This window comes from Chiloscyllium plagiosum, chromosome 4, assembly GCF_004010195.1.
Source record: "Chiloscyllium plagiosum isolate BGI_BamShark_2017 chromosome 4, ASM401019v2, whole genome shotgun sequence".
Lineage (NCBI taxonomy): Eukaryota > Metazoa > Chordata > Chondrichthyes > Orectolobiformes > Hemiscylliidae > Chiloscyllium > Chiloscyllium plagiosum.
The window spans coordinates 101364410-101379335 of NC_057713.1; the positions used below are offsets into that span (position 1 = coordinate 101364410).

The following is a 14926-nucleotide window of genomic DNA, read 5'->3' on the forward strand; positions in this document are numbered from 1 at the left end:
TACCATCACGTCTAGGAATGGGAGTTGGTTGTCCTTTTCTTCCTCTCTAGTGAATCGGATTCCTGTGAGTGTGGCGTTGATGACCCAGTGTGTGTTCTCTGTTACTGTGTTTTTAAGTACTGCTCCTTCATCAGGTGGTTGTGGGGAATAAGATTGTAAGACACAGAATTTATAGCAAAGGTTTACAGTGTAATGTAGCTGAAATTACAGATTGAAAAAAACCTGGATTGTTTGTTAAGTCTCTCATCTTTTAGAATGATCATGTTGGTTTCAAAGTTAAAAATCACACAACACCAGGTTATAGTCCAACAGGTTTAATTGGAAGCACTAGCTGTCGGAGTGCTGCTCCTTCATCAGCTGGTTAGAGGGAAGCTAACACCTTCAATACATTATCTGGGCCCACATGACACCTATTGTTAAAGTTCACTTGAGAAAGTAACTTTTAAAAAAAGTTTTGTGATTTACATACGAAAGAACTGAAACCAACATGGTCATTCTAAAAGATGAGAGACTTAACAAACAATCCAGATCTTTTTCAATATATAATTCACTTACATCACACTGTAAACTTTTGCTATACATTCTGTATCTTACAATCTTATTCCCCACAACCGCCTAATGAAGGAGCAGCGCTCCGAAAGCTAGTGCTTCCAAATAAACCTGTTGGACTATGACCTGGTGTTGTGATTTTAAACTTCGTACACCCCAGTTCAACACCATAGTAAGCAAGGATTACTGCAGGTGCTGGAATCTGAAGTGAAAACAAGAAATCCTGGAGATCCCAGCGGGTCAGGCAGCATCCATGAGGAGAAAACAAGCGTTTCGAGATTCGTTGACTCTTCATTACTTTGAGATCTTAAGTGGGGCTCTCCAATAGTGAGAGTGACGTCACGGGGACCCCCACTGTGGCGGTCTGAATGATAATATTGGGTCGAGCCGGATCAGCTGACCGTGCATTGTGACGTGTTGCGCGCGATCGCCTCTTCACGGGAGCGTGCACGCACGAATACTCGTCACCGTGGAGATTGGGCAGGGCCTACAACTTGAGGCCGGGGATCGAGGCCTAGCAGCTGTTTGAAAAGCAGTCAGAGCGAGAAGGCTCTGCCGGGGATGTGAGGGCAGTGATGTTGCGGTCCCGGGAGTGAAGCAGCAAGTGCTGAGCCGAGGGTTGGGTTTGCCAGGGCTGGTGGACTGGACCGGGATCTGTCTGCAACAAGCATCACACGGAATATGAGCGATGGAGCCGAGCTCCGCCGACAACCCGGTCACTCTGGTCATCAAAACTCCAAACCAGAAATATGATGATCAGACCGTCAGCTGTTTCCTCAACTGGACAGTGGAGAAGCTCAAGAGCCACTTGTCTCGGGTTTACCCAAGTCGGCCGGTAAGTGAAGCCCGATAGCTAGAAGAGAAAGGAGTTGGGAAAATCCGGAGTCAAAACACTCTTGCCCGACTCTCCGTCACCCCGTTACCAATCTTCTCATCGTCCCACGCGCGGGTCCTCCTCTGCCCAGTCCTCTTTAGTGCTGTCCTTTTCCCCCTGTCCCAAGGTGCAACCTCTAACCATGTGCTCCCCCATCGAGATGAGGAGGAATATTTTTCTGTCATTGAGTCAAAAATCTTTGGAACTCACCTCCCGAGAGTGTGGTGGAGGCTGGGTCATTGAATATGCTTAGGGCACAGTATTGATTACCTTTGACTCGAAAAAGTCAAGAATTGATTGGGTTGGGTGAGTATGTGGAATTAAGGCGACAATCAGATCAAGCTTGAGGGTCTGAATTGCCAATGCTTCCTTTGTAATTTGTATGTTCGTACCATGTTCTTCCATAAAGTTGCATTTTATGAACACTCAACTTCGTTCTTGAACTCTGGTGAGCCTCCCAGTATTATGTATGAAACACTATTGTAGTTACTTGTAAATTTTTTTTCTGACACACTGAAACCAGCACTGGTATATTTAGCAAAAATGCTCACAAATACAAGTCAACTGGACAAGGTGTAGTTGATGATCTTGATGTTTTCAGTCAAGTTTTGATATATTTAAGTCTTTGACCTGTGTAATAGTTATTTTGACCTTTGTTTTCTTTGCTTGGATCTGAGTCATGTTGTATGACCTTGAATGACTTTTAGGTTAGGTCACTAAAAACTTGTCACAGAAGATTGACTGTGTATAAGAAACTAGGTCTTCAATAGCGAGTAGAATGTCCCCAGACACCTGATTCAAAACTCTAGCAAGTTTTCCAAATAGTTGAATTTGACATACCTTGTTCAGTTTTGACACTCTTTTTTTGTTCTAGAATTTGATGAGTAATCTTTGATTTGTATAGGTATGCTTCAAATTTCATAATTGGAAGGGTTCACAATTCTCACGTTAGTGATTCTACTCTGCAGTGCTGTCAAAACCTTTGTGCAGAAAATATATTTATCATTGGAGTCAGTTCCTAAGGGTTTGTTAAAATCATTTTTAGATTTATATGCAGTCTTAATTTTTGTGTAGCTGTGAATATTATCAACTCTTTGAAAGCAAACTTTTACTTGTTGGCTGTGTTTTCAACACAGCCCTATCTGTGAACATGTCCAGTACCATGTAATTACCAAATTGCACAATTTTCAACAAATTGTTAGCACATAACCATTGAAAGAGAATTAATTTCTTCACTGCTTGTGGTATAGGAGGATCTCAATATTTGAATAAGAGGGGGTGAAGATTGTTGTGACTTGACAGTTGTTGGCATGGCTAATCATGTGGGCATTTAATGGTGGTTAGCACTACTGCCTCACAGAACCAAGGACCCAGGTTCGATTCCAGCCCAGGGTGACTGCAAATTCCACACAGACATTCTCCCATATTTGCATGGGTTTCCTTTGGATGCTCTGGCTTCCTCCCACACTCCAAAGGTGTCCAGATTACGGGGGCGTTGGCCATGCTAAATTGCCCAGAGTGTCCAGGATGTGCAGGCTGGGTGATTAGCCATGGGAAATGCAGGGTTACAGGAATATGGTAGGGGGTTGGATCTGGATGGGATGATGCTTGATGGGTCAGCGTGGATTCAATGGACTGAATGGCTTGCTTCTGCACTGTAGGGATTCTGATTCTATGATGATCTGATATTTCATCTGTTACAATTACCTCCAATAAAACATTGGGAAGCAATGAAGTTTTTGTTTTCTACAAAGTCCATACTCTCATCATTGATTATGTCCTCCTTTCCAACTACTGTCTTACACTGAATCAAATTGTTCACAACCTCATTATTTAATATGACCTGAGCATCCAACCCGAAATACTCTTCTTCACAAATGCCACCTATTTCATTGTATAATATAATCCAGCTTCTACCCTCTTATGAACCCACCTGTCCCTAAAATCCTTACTTAGCGTACCTGATGGGGATTGACTCTTAGATACTCCAGCACCTCATTTGAAATTTTCATCTATTAGCTCCACATTTGCATTAGAAAGATCTTGAGTCCAGTGCCGATTCCTAGGATTGGGAAATAGGAATATTGAATGATAAAATGGTTCCACTTTTATTACAATTATGTATTATGGCATGATACCACGGAAGCATTTTGTGTTATGAAAGGATAAGCAGGGTTACTAAGTTTCCAGTACCTGAAGATTCAAAACTGAGGAGCTGTCATTATAAAATGTAATAGCTAGAGTACAAGGGAGATTTGTGAAGTTCAAAATCACAAATGGTTGAGGTTCTTACAGCTTGATTGAATAGCTGGCTGAAAAAATACCAAAACATTTCCTCAACCTTGCCACTGCTGTCCTTGAGATACTCCTTCAAAATCATCTTGCTGACTAAGATTTTTGTTTAAAAAGTTCCAAAATTAAATTTTTCAGTGTAGCACCTGTGAAATGTCTTGTGGTGCTGGTCCAGTCCTTCCAGATGAAGATTACTGCAACTCATTTGGGAAATTGCACTGATTTTTGAGCCTAAACTACTCCTCTACAAAAGTTAATGATTTAATCCAAGTTTGCAAATGTCCCCAGTTGACCTGTCCAGATTTCAGGTAATAGAAAACACTGAGGTTCCTCTATTTATCAAGAACTACCGTTTGTATGAATAAACGAGGTCTAGCCACGTCAAGCAAAGTAGGAACCATATACACACTCTGAACCCCTTTTTGAACACCTACACAGACATAGGAATATAGCCACATTTTTAAAAATGTTGACATGCAAGGGGAAAATAGGGAAACAAAGTTCAATAACATCAGTCCCTTGGATTCAGTGTCATGTACCTTTTTTGTTTTCCAAGACCATCTGTTCACCAATCTCCTTACCCATATTTTTTTTCACTTTGCAGGAGGAACGAGACAATTGGTAGATTAACCCCATCTGAGCTCCCCCCCCCCCCAACGCCCAACATACAGTATCCTTGCTGTCTTCCTTCCCACCTGTAGACTGTCACTTTTCCCCCATGCTCCCACGCTGCTGCGTACCGTTCTCCTCCTCCACCTGGAGCGTCCTCACCCACAACCTCTAGCACCAGGTTGCTATGTAAAGAAATTGTTGATCTAGTTTAGTCGATTAACCTATTTTTCAGCTGTAATATCAGTAAGAAATTTTATATAAACTACCTTTTTGGAAAAAAAATTAACGTGAATCAGTGCTTTGTTGCTGAAAATTGAATTGCTATTGGGTGTGTCAATGTTATAGCGAATTGTAAGTTTGATCAGAGGACATGACAATTTAAAGATTTTAGATTTTATTGTCATGAAATGACTATAATTTTATTCCGAAGTAGGTTGTACTATGAGATGATAGAGTATGGAATCCAAATTGCTTTGCAGTCTTTTCTGAATGAATGCTTAAAAGATCAAACTTCAAGTTCCTTTTCTTTGGTCTGGCCAATTTAACATGGTAATAACATTGTCAGAGTCCACAGACTTGAGGATACTCCTGATTCTAAATGTTCTGCTAATTTGCAAAGTTAAATTCTGTTGAACTTTATTTATGTTCTGCCATCATTTGGGCAAAAGTGATATTTCATTACAGCCCAGTCTGAGTCCCATTCCTTACTGTGGAGCTGGTATTTGTAGTCCTGATTTTCATCTTTTACTCTGATGACTAAACAACGTAGTAACTGTCAGTCTATCTTGGTAGTTAAATCTGAGAGAATAAGGTCCTGGGAAGGGAACATGGTATGTGGAAACCCCAGGGCTATCCCATCCTGCTGTAGGTAATTCCGCAACCAATACCCCAGCAAGAAAGGAGGTCCTGACATCAGTGTAAAAACCTGTTTACTGCTTTGTTTCAAAATGGTCAGATTTCAGCTGGTTAAACTCCTTACAAGTCTACATTTCAGATTTTGGGCAAATAAACTATATCCCCATGGAAGATCCTATAGGTGGAATATGATTTTGTAACTTTTTGATTTGGTGATAGATATTCTGAGTATCCGAGTAATTGGCTGTCCGATCAAAGGACTTTGAAATTAGTGTGTTGTATGCTGCTTTATGCAGCAGTACATTAAATAATTGATGATTGTACAAAGTTACTTTACCATGAATACTACTGCACAGCTTTCCGTTTACTACAACACAATTATATACCTGATTTTGCCGAGGAACATTGGTAGTCTCTCTGCTGATTGAAGAATGATCTCTGCCTCATTTAAGTACTTTTTTGTAATTAATGACTACAGTGTATCAGCAGGAGTGACTATAGCGGATTCTCATTGCTTCAGAATTGTGAATATGAGAGAATACGGTGAGTCTCTTGACCATACAATACTTGATTTCTTTTGTGCTTACCAACTTGATTATTCACATCAAAGGAATGTTGTCAATACTTCATATTTTTGTTGTAGAAATTAGGTAAGTTAGTGTATTTGCACAGTTGGCTTAATTTCTCTTGGTTTTTTTCTTCTTTCCCCACTCCACAGATGAGAACAGTTAATATTTTCTAAAGTATCACATCAAAACTGAAAATATGGTTAAGACTCAATTAAGGCCATGGGAAGAGAATCTGTTCACTGGTGAATATTTTATCAAGAGAGAGGAAAAGGATGAAAGGGAAGTTTGGAAGGCATGAGAGATTAAACTAAAGGCAAAATGGTTCAAGGAAAAGGGGATGAAAAATGGAACATAACAAACAAAAATGTGTGGAGGAGTTGGAAATAAGAACAGCTGTTGTTGTGAAGAATTAAGCATTAGCGTTATATAGGAGTTGGTGAATGCAATGTTGTGTGTGTGTGTGTACAGAATGGTATTCCTTGAGTTAATATTTATGTTGAATTTCATTGGCATAGTAAGAGATCAGAGAGAAGGTCAGAGTTGGAATTGTGGTAGAGACATCAAAATGGCATGCAGTTGAAAGCTCAAGGTCATGCTGATTGAATGGAAAGCAATCACCCCATCTGCATCCATCTCCTGAATTTGGAAAAAACCCTCTTGTAAGCAGCAAATGTAGTCAAGGTAAAGTCACCATAGTCCTACTGAGTTATAAGGATGCTGTCTTGTTAAAGAGATGACTGGTCATTTCACCTGAGAGCCTTACACAAAGGGAGACGTTGAGAAGGAAAGTCCTTCATGATAACCTCAGCTGGTGCAGGAATTGAACACATGCTGTTGGCACCACTCTGCATTGCAAATTAGTTGTCCAACCACCTGCAGCAGACTAAATTGCCAGAGGTATAACTAAAGCAGTGTCTTACTTGGAAACTGTGTTGGGACCTTGGATGCCGAGAAAGGAAAAAAGTAAAAGGTTTATATCTCCTGTACTTAATTGAAGTTGCTGTGCAAAATGCATTAGATGTTGCAATGGCCAATGAACAGACTAATGCGTCACAGTAAGCAGTTAATCTTGGATATTTAAAATGGGAGATTAAAAGTGTTTGATGCTGGTAGTGGTAGAGGATGATTGTTTGAATGGAGAAACTGGTTTGTGAGGACAAGAGCAACACATTCATAGTTCAGTCTAGGAGGGAGGGGAATGGGTGTAATGATGCGATGGCTTCAAACTGTTATTTTGTTCTGATTTTTTTTTATGAGCGGGTTTAAGACAGAGGTGCAAAGCTGCTTGGTTGGAAAGCCAGTGAAGTAAACAGCTTGTGAGACCTTGAGGGTTTTTGTTTTACGTTACAACAACAGAAGCAGCCTGAATGTGTGGTCAAGCTCCCAACCACACAATTTGGGTTTTTAGTTTTCATATTCAGCAATTGTTGCTGGGGTCTGAGCAGGTTAGAAGACAGTGAATCTCTCTGAGTTCTCCACTTGCTGTCTGAGTTTTCTCTGGATGTTTTTCCTTCTGGGCTGCTGGAATTGCATGTGAGACAATTCTGTTTTATGAATTTGCCTGCTCGTAAGGATGTGTTTATGGGATGTTACTATATTGGAATAGTTAATGTTTAGTAGTAAAATCTATTATTCTGTTAAGCTCTCCATAGAGTTAAGTTATTCCAAGTTCCTCTTTCCTTTTGTATTTACACTAAAGTGTTTAAATAAATTGTGTTCTGCTTAATTGTTTTATTGAGATATGTCTCTTCATTAAGCTTAAGAAAATAAGCCATAAGTAATAAGTAAGCCAGGAGTTTTGCAGAGGAATAAGACGGTGCTATTTTCTGGGTCTGTAGTTTGGAAGAAGCAGTGAGATAGTGAGGAAAGAGATCAATCTGAGACTGGTGCAGTTGAGAAACGAGCAAGTCAAACAGGGCAGGCAGGGACAAGGTAGGACTGATAAATTAAACTACACTTATTTCAATGTAAGAGGCTGAACAGGGAAGGCAGATTAACTCAGGGCATGGTTAGGAACATGGGACTGGGATATCGTAGCATTTATAGAAACTTGCTTAGGAATGGACAGGACTGGCAGTTTAATGTTTCAGGATACAAATGCTACAGGAAGGACAGAAAGGGAGGCCAGAGAGGAGGGGGAATGGCGTTTCTGATAAGGGATAGCATTACAGCTGTACTGAGGGAGGATATTCCCGGAGATACATCTAGGGAAGTTATTTGGGTTGAACTGAGCAATAAGAAAGGGGTGATCACCTTATTGGGATTATATTTTAGACCCCCTAATAGTCAGAGGGAAATTGAGAAACAAATTTGTAAGGAGATCTCAGTTATCTGTAAGAATAATGGGGTGGTTATGGTAGGGGATTTTAACTTTCCAAACATCGACTGGGACTGCCATAGTGTTGAGGGTTTAGATGGAGTGGAATTTAAGTGTGGACGAGAAATTTTTCTAATTTCAGTATGTGGATGTACCTACTGGAGAAGGTGCAAAATTTGACCTATTCTTGGGAAGTAAGTCAGGGCAGGTGACTGAGGTGTCAGTTGGGGAGCACTTTGGGGCCAGCGACCATAATTCTATTAGTTTTAAAATAGTGACGGAAAAGGATAGACCAGATCTAAAAGTTGATGTTCTAGATTGAAGGAAGGCTAACTTTTACTGTGTTAAGCAAGAACTTTCAAAAGCTGATTTGGGGGCAGATGTTATCAGTTAAAGGGACGGCTGGAAAGTGGGAAGCCATCAGAAATGAGGTAACGAGTCCAGAGACAGTATATTCCTATTGGTGGGAAAGGAAAAACTGGTAGGTGTAGGGAATGCTGGATGACTCGGGAAATTGAGAGTTTGGTTAAGAAAAAGAAGGAAGCATATGTAAGGTATAGACAGATCATACTGGGTGAATCCTGAGAAGAGTATAAAGGAAGTAGGAGTATACAAGAGGGAAGTCAGGAGGACAAAAGGGGGACATGAGATAGCTTTGGCAAATAGAGTTAAGGAGAATACAATGGGTTTTTACAAATACATTAAGGACAAAAGGGTACCTGGGGAGAGAATAAGGCCCCTCGAAGATCAGCAAGATGGCCTTTGTGTGGAGCCACAGGAGATGGGGGAGATACTAAACGAGTATTTTGCATCAGTATTTACTGTGGAAAAGGACATGGAAGATATAGAATGTGGGGAAATAGATGGTGACATCTTGAAAAATGTCCATATTACAGAGGAGGAAGTGCTGGATGTCTTGAAACGCATAAAAGTAGATAAATCCCCAGGACCTGATCAGGTATACCTTAGAACTCTGGAAGCTAGGGAAGTGATTGCTGGGCCCCTTACGAAGATGTTTGTATCATCGATAGTCACAGGTGAGGTGTCGGAAGACTGGAAATTGGATAACATTGGAAAGCTGGTAAGGACAAGCCAGGGAACTATAGACCAGTGAGCCTTACGTTGGTGCTGGGCAAGTTGTTGGAGGGAATCCTGAGGGACAGGATGTACATGTATTTGGAAAGGCAAGGACTGATTAGGGATCATCAACCTGGCTTTATGCGTGGGAAATCATATCTAACAAACTTGATTGAGTTTTTTGAAGAAGCAACAAAGAGGATTGATGAGGGCAGAGTGGTGGACGTGACCTATATGGACTTCAGTAAGAGGTTTGACAAGGTTCCCCATGGGAGATTGGTTGGAAAGGTTAGATCTCATGGAATAAATGGGAGAACTGGCCATTTGGATACAGAACTGGCTCAAAGGTATCACAAACTTGATTGAGTTTTTTGAAGAGGTAACAAAGAGGATTGATGAGGGCAGAGTGGTGGACGTGACCTATATGGACTTCAGTAAGAAGTTTGACAAGGTTCCCCATGGGAGATTGGTTGGAAAGGTTAGATCTCATGGAATAAATGGCAGAACTGGCTCAAAGGTAGAAGACAGAGGGTGGTGGTGGAGGGTTGTTTTTCAGACTGGAGGCCTGTGACCAGTGGAGTGCCACAAGGATCGGTGCTGGGTCCTCTACTTTTCGTCCGTTACGCTCATGTCCAAATCGTTTATATATGAGGTTTGCAGATGACACCAAAATTGCAGGTGTGGTGGATAGCGAAGAAGATTACCTAAGATTACAACAGGATCTTGATCAAATGGGCCGAGGAGTGGCAGATGGGATTTAATTCAGATAAATGTCAGGTGCTGCATTTTGGGAAAGCAAATCTTAGCAGGACATATACACTTAATAATAAGGTCCTAGGGAGTGTTGCTGAACAAAGAGACCTTAGGGTGCAGGTTCCGAGCTCCTTGAAAGCGGATTCACAGGTAGATAGGATAGCGAGGAAGGCATTTGGTATGTTTTCCTTTATTGGTCAGAGTATTGACTACAGGAATTGGGAGGTCATGTTGTGTCTGTCCAGGTCATTGGTTAGGCCACTGTTGGAGTATTGCGTGCAATTTTGGTTTCTTTCCTATTGGAAAGTTGTTGTGAAACTTGGAAGGATTCAGAAAAGATTTACAAGGATGTTGCAGGGTTGGAGGATTTGAGCTGTAAGGAGAGGTTTAATCGGCTGGGGCTGTTTTCCCTGGAGCATCGGAGACTGAGGGATGACCTGACTGAGGTTTATAAAATCATGAGGGGCATGAATAGGATTAATAGACAAAGTCTTTTCCCTGGGGTGGGGGAGTCCGAACTAGAGAGCATAGGTTTAGGGTGAGAGGGAAAAGATATAAAAAAAAAGGACCGAAGGGGCAACTTTTTCACGCAGAGCGTGGTGAGTGTATGGGATGAGCTCCCAGTGGAGGCTAGTACAATTGCAACATTTAAAAGGCATCCAGATGGGTTTATGAATAGGAAGGGTTTGGAAGAACATGGGCCAGGTGCTGGCAGGTGAGACTAGATTGGGTTGGGATAACTGGTCGGCATGGACGGGTTGGACCAAAGGGTCTATTTCCATGCTGTATGTCTCTATGACTCTAATGTCAAATAGTTTGACTAAATTGCATCTGGAATACAGCACCTCATATTTACCTTTATTAAATAAGAAAATGTTAGGGTCCACGCTACTTTCTGATATATTTTGATGGCATCTGGTCTGACCCATAAACAGTGGTGACAGCAGCTCTGTGAAAAATGGAACAAATATGTTCATGGGCCATGTCGGCCATGTTGGAGCAATGAAGGAAGATAAATGGAAGCACTAGCTTGCACAATGGCATGATCACAATATTGGAAACTGGACAATTGGAATAGAATTCTCCCAGGAAATGATTAGAGACAATGTCATAGGGGCTATAGAAGTTTGATGGCTTGTATCTTCCACTTGGCACCCTTTCTTGCCCTGGTTTCTAGCACTTTGTTCTGTGATTTCTTAGTGATAAGACAAATGGCCTTTTGAACCATTAAATCTTTAACTGTTTTAGAAGTGGTTTGTCAACAGAACTAATTTACATAAATTTCATGAGGTGTAGTATAAAAATTGAACTGATAGAAGATAGAGATTACTGCTCCCAGTAATAATTCCCACAAAATTTCATGTTGCCTCCAATCTTCAGCTCTTCCAGTAGTTGGCAGCAAAATTGCTGTAAATTTCTGAAGTAATTGTAAGGGATACTTGACTTTGAAATTACAATAAGTCTTCAGGGTTGTTTTATTATTTATTTTTATTATCATTCACTTTCAGGACTGCATTTTAGATTTTAAAATTCTCTACTTCTAACTGAACTTAATATCATTATATTGTCACTGAGTTTTATGTTAATGAGCCTTTTGTTTTTGCCCATATAAATATTGCTATGTAGCATCCATTGGTCATCAATAAGCATGCTACTAATAGACTACTTGCAGTCTTTTCACCTTTCCTTAGGGATGTGGCATCAGCTGAAAATTTCATTTTGAAGAGCCATTAATACGGTAAAGCATCCCAAGGCGCTTTGCCGGACCAATATTGAACAAAATGTGACTAAATTAGGTTTTAGCTCGGGTAACCTGAAGAAGGGCTTATGCCCAAAATGTCAATTCTCCTGCTCCTTGGATGCTGCTGCCTGACCTGCTGCGCTTTTCCAGCAACACATTTTTCAGCTCTGATCTCCAGCATCTGCAGTCCTCACTTTCTCCTAGATGACAAATGTTTAGTCTAGCAGCAAGATATTGAAGAGTATCTTAAAGGAAGGGAGAGGTATTCAGAGATTTGGAGCAAAAACTTCAGAATTTAAAGCATTTCCTGATGAAACAGCATAAGCTGTTGAAAACTGAATGCTTTCCTATGCAGACCAGCTTGTTTTAAATTGTAATTCCTAGGTTGAAAATAAGTTATTTGGGTATGTAGTAGATGTTTTATATAGAATTATAGAATCATAAAATTTTACAGTATACAAGGAGGCCATTCAGCCTGCATTGTCTGTACCAGCTCCCAAAAGAGTCACTCAGCTTCTCCTATTCTCCTACCCTATCTCCGTAGCCCTCAAAATTCTTCACTTTCAAACATACATCCATCTCTCTTTTGAAACTTCCTATGGAGTCCACCTCTGCTATTCTTCCAGGAAGCGCATGCCAAATCCTAAAAAACTCATTGTGTAAAGAGGTTTCTCCTCATCTCGTGCCTAACTCTCTAGCTGGCAGTCGTGAAATTGTGACAAGTGATTGGCATTCCAAATAGTGGGAAACAGAATATCTTCCTTTACTCTGTCAAAATTGTACATAGATTTGAGCACCTCAGTAAGCCATCTTCCCTGCTCCAAAGACAGGAAGCCCAATTTCACTAATCTTCCCTTGTATCTAAAATTCCCTGTTCCTGATATCATTCTATTAGACATCCTTCCTTAAGTGAAGTGCCCAGAATTAAACACAATACTTGGTAGTGTGGTCTGTGTATGGAACACTCAAAACATTCTGGAACAGGCACTCCAGACCACAACTTTGCAATTTGTTTTTGTAGGTGTACAGTGAAAATTACCCAGAGTAAGCTACTAGGTTTTAAAACAGAAATTTATTCACAAAATTACACAATAAAACACAAAGAACAGAAGAAAAAATGCCTACAGAGCTCAGTCTATCCAAACCCGACTTAATTATGCTGTTCTGAATATACCTAACAGTCCTAATAAGCAAACCCCCCATAAAACATAGTTAAAAGATGGAACAGATGGAACAGATGCTTACAGGTTGAAGTTAGAAGGGTAGAAAGGGAGAGAGTGAGTGTCCACACAGCTCACTGTCTAACTCCTAACTAGTTTTGGACTGAACTGCTCAGCCAAATAGCTGACCACTCCCTTTCCATTGTACAGGTCACTTCTAAAACATGACCACTTTGGCCTGAAGTCTCATCTGTTTACATATAAACAAAAAGCCTCTCAAAATCCTTTTCATCTCTGTACCAAACTAGTCTAATCGGAACCCTGCCCATTTATAAATCCTCTGAAAAAAATCAAAGACACAGTATTCTTGCGTAAAGGAGCAGCTTTTAGGAAAAAGGGACTCGCTTTGTGACATCTGACCAATAATATCAGAGGCATTGCGTTCTTGCTTTCACACTATGAAAGTTTATTGATTTAAGATCTATAAATATCTATATATATCAATCAATCCTTTGGAACAACTGTTTCAACTTGCCTGGCTACCCTCAGAATTATGCACTTGAACCCATAGGTGTCTCTATTCCTGTACTCTCCTCAAGGTTGTACCAGTGAGCCTAAATGTTTCTTCGAGGAGAAAGTGAGGACTACAGATGCTGGAGATCAGAGCTGAAAGTGTGTTGCTGGAAAAGCGCAGCAGGTCAGGCTGCATCCAAGGAACAGGAGAATCGACGTTTCGGGCATAAGCCCTTCTTCAGGAATGAGGAAAGTGTGTCCAGCAGGCTAGTGAGAGAGGGTGCATTATCATTCATTCATCTACATTGAAATTTATCTGCTAGCTGTCTACGCATTTGGCTAACATGTCAGTGTCTCTCTGAAGTCACTCAGCATCATTCTCACAATTCACCATTGTCCCTAACTTAATATCATCTGCAAATTTAGAGATTGTGCCCTCAATACCCATTTATATAAATCTGAAAAGGCAAGAGACTTAACACTAATCCCTGAGGAACTTTCAATTTGCCTCCAGTCTGAGGATTGCCATTCATACTTCTCCTCTGTTTTCTTTTTCTCTTTTAGCTAACTTCTAATCTGTGCTGTCAAGGATCCATAAATCCCAACTTTTTCTAACCAATCTGCCATGTAGCACAGTATCAAATGCTTTCTGAATGTCCAAATATTCAACATTCATAGCGTTACCCTCATCCACTACCTTTGTCACCTCATCAAAGAACTCAATTAAATTTGAGACATGACTCCCTGGCCTTGACAAAGCCATATTGACTATCTAGTATTAATTTCTTTTCCTCCAAACATATATTTATCTTATCCTGTATTAGTATCTCCATCAGTTTTCCCAGTATTGATGTCAAAGTGGTAAGTCTGTAGTTTCATGGGTTATCCTTTGCCACTTTCTTAAACAACGGAGTCACATTTGCAATTCTGCAGTCCCCAGAACTAATCCTGTGTTCAAAGAGGCATGGAAAATTTCTGTCAACGGCTCTGCGATTTGCTCCCATACACGTCTTAGCAATTTAGGATGTATCCCATCTGAATTGGCAACTTCTCCACCAAGAGTGCTGCCAGTCTTTTTAGCATATCTTCTTTATCTATCTCTGTAACTCTAAGTTGCTCAACACCTGTGGTTTTAACTGGACCATTTTGGGAAGATTTGTACTTCAAATTTGATACAGTCAGAAATAAGGTATTATTTTAATACCTTTGCAATACTCTTTGATTCAGTTAGCAGTTTAGCCTGCTTGTTCCATATGACCCGCACTCTTATCTTTATAGGAATCATTAAAGATTAGTCAGAGTCATAGAGATGTACAGCATGGAAACAGACCCTTCGGTCCAACCTGTCCATGCCGACCAGATATCCCAATCCAATCTGGTCCCATCTGCCAGCACCCGGCCCATATCCCTCCAAACCCTTCCTACTCATATACCCATCCAAATGCCTCTTAAATGTTGCAATTGTACCAGCTTCCACCACATCCTCTGGCAGCTCATTCCATACATGTACCACCCTCTGTGTGAAAAGGTTGCCCCTTAGGTCTCTTTTATATCTTTCCCCTCTCACCCTAAACCTATGCCCTCTAGTTCTGGACTCCCTGACCCCAGGGAAAG

The 14926-nt window shown here is 40.7% G+C and overlaps 1 protein-coding gene across 1 annotated transcript in view; it reads left to right on the forward strand.

Annotated features, from left to right (window-relative positions):
- The first annotated feature begins 969 nt into the window (after positions 1-969).
- The window catches only part of herpud2 (HERPUD family member 2), a 73979-nt gene continuing 60022 nt past the window's right edge, over positions 970-14926 (forward strand). The window contains exon 1 of the mRNA XM_043688755.1: positions 970-1384. Within this exon, the coding sequence (XP_043544690.1) occupies positions 1238-1384 (147 nt within the window). The 5' untranslated portion in view covers positions 970-1237. The remainder of the gene's footprint in view (positions 1385-14926) is intronic.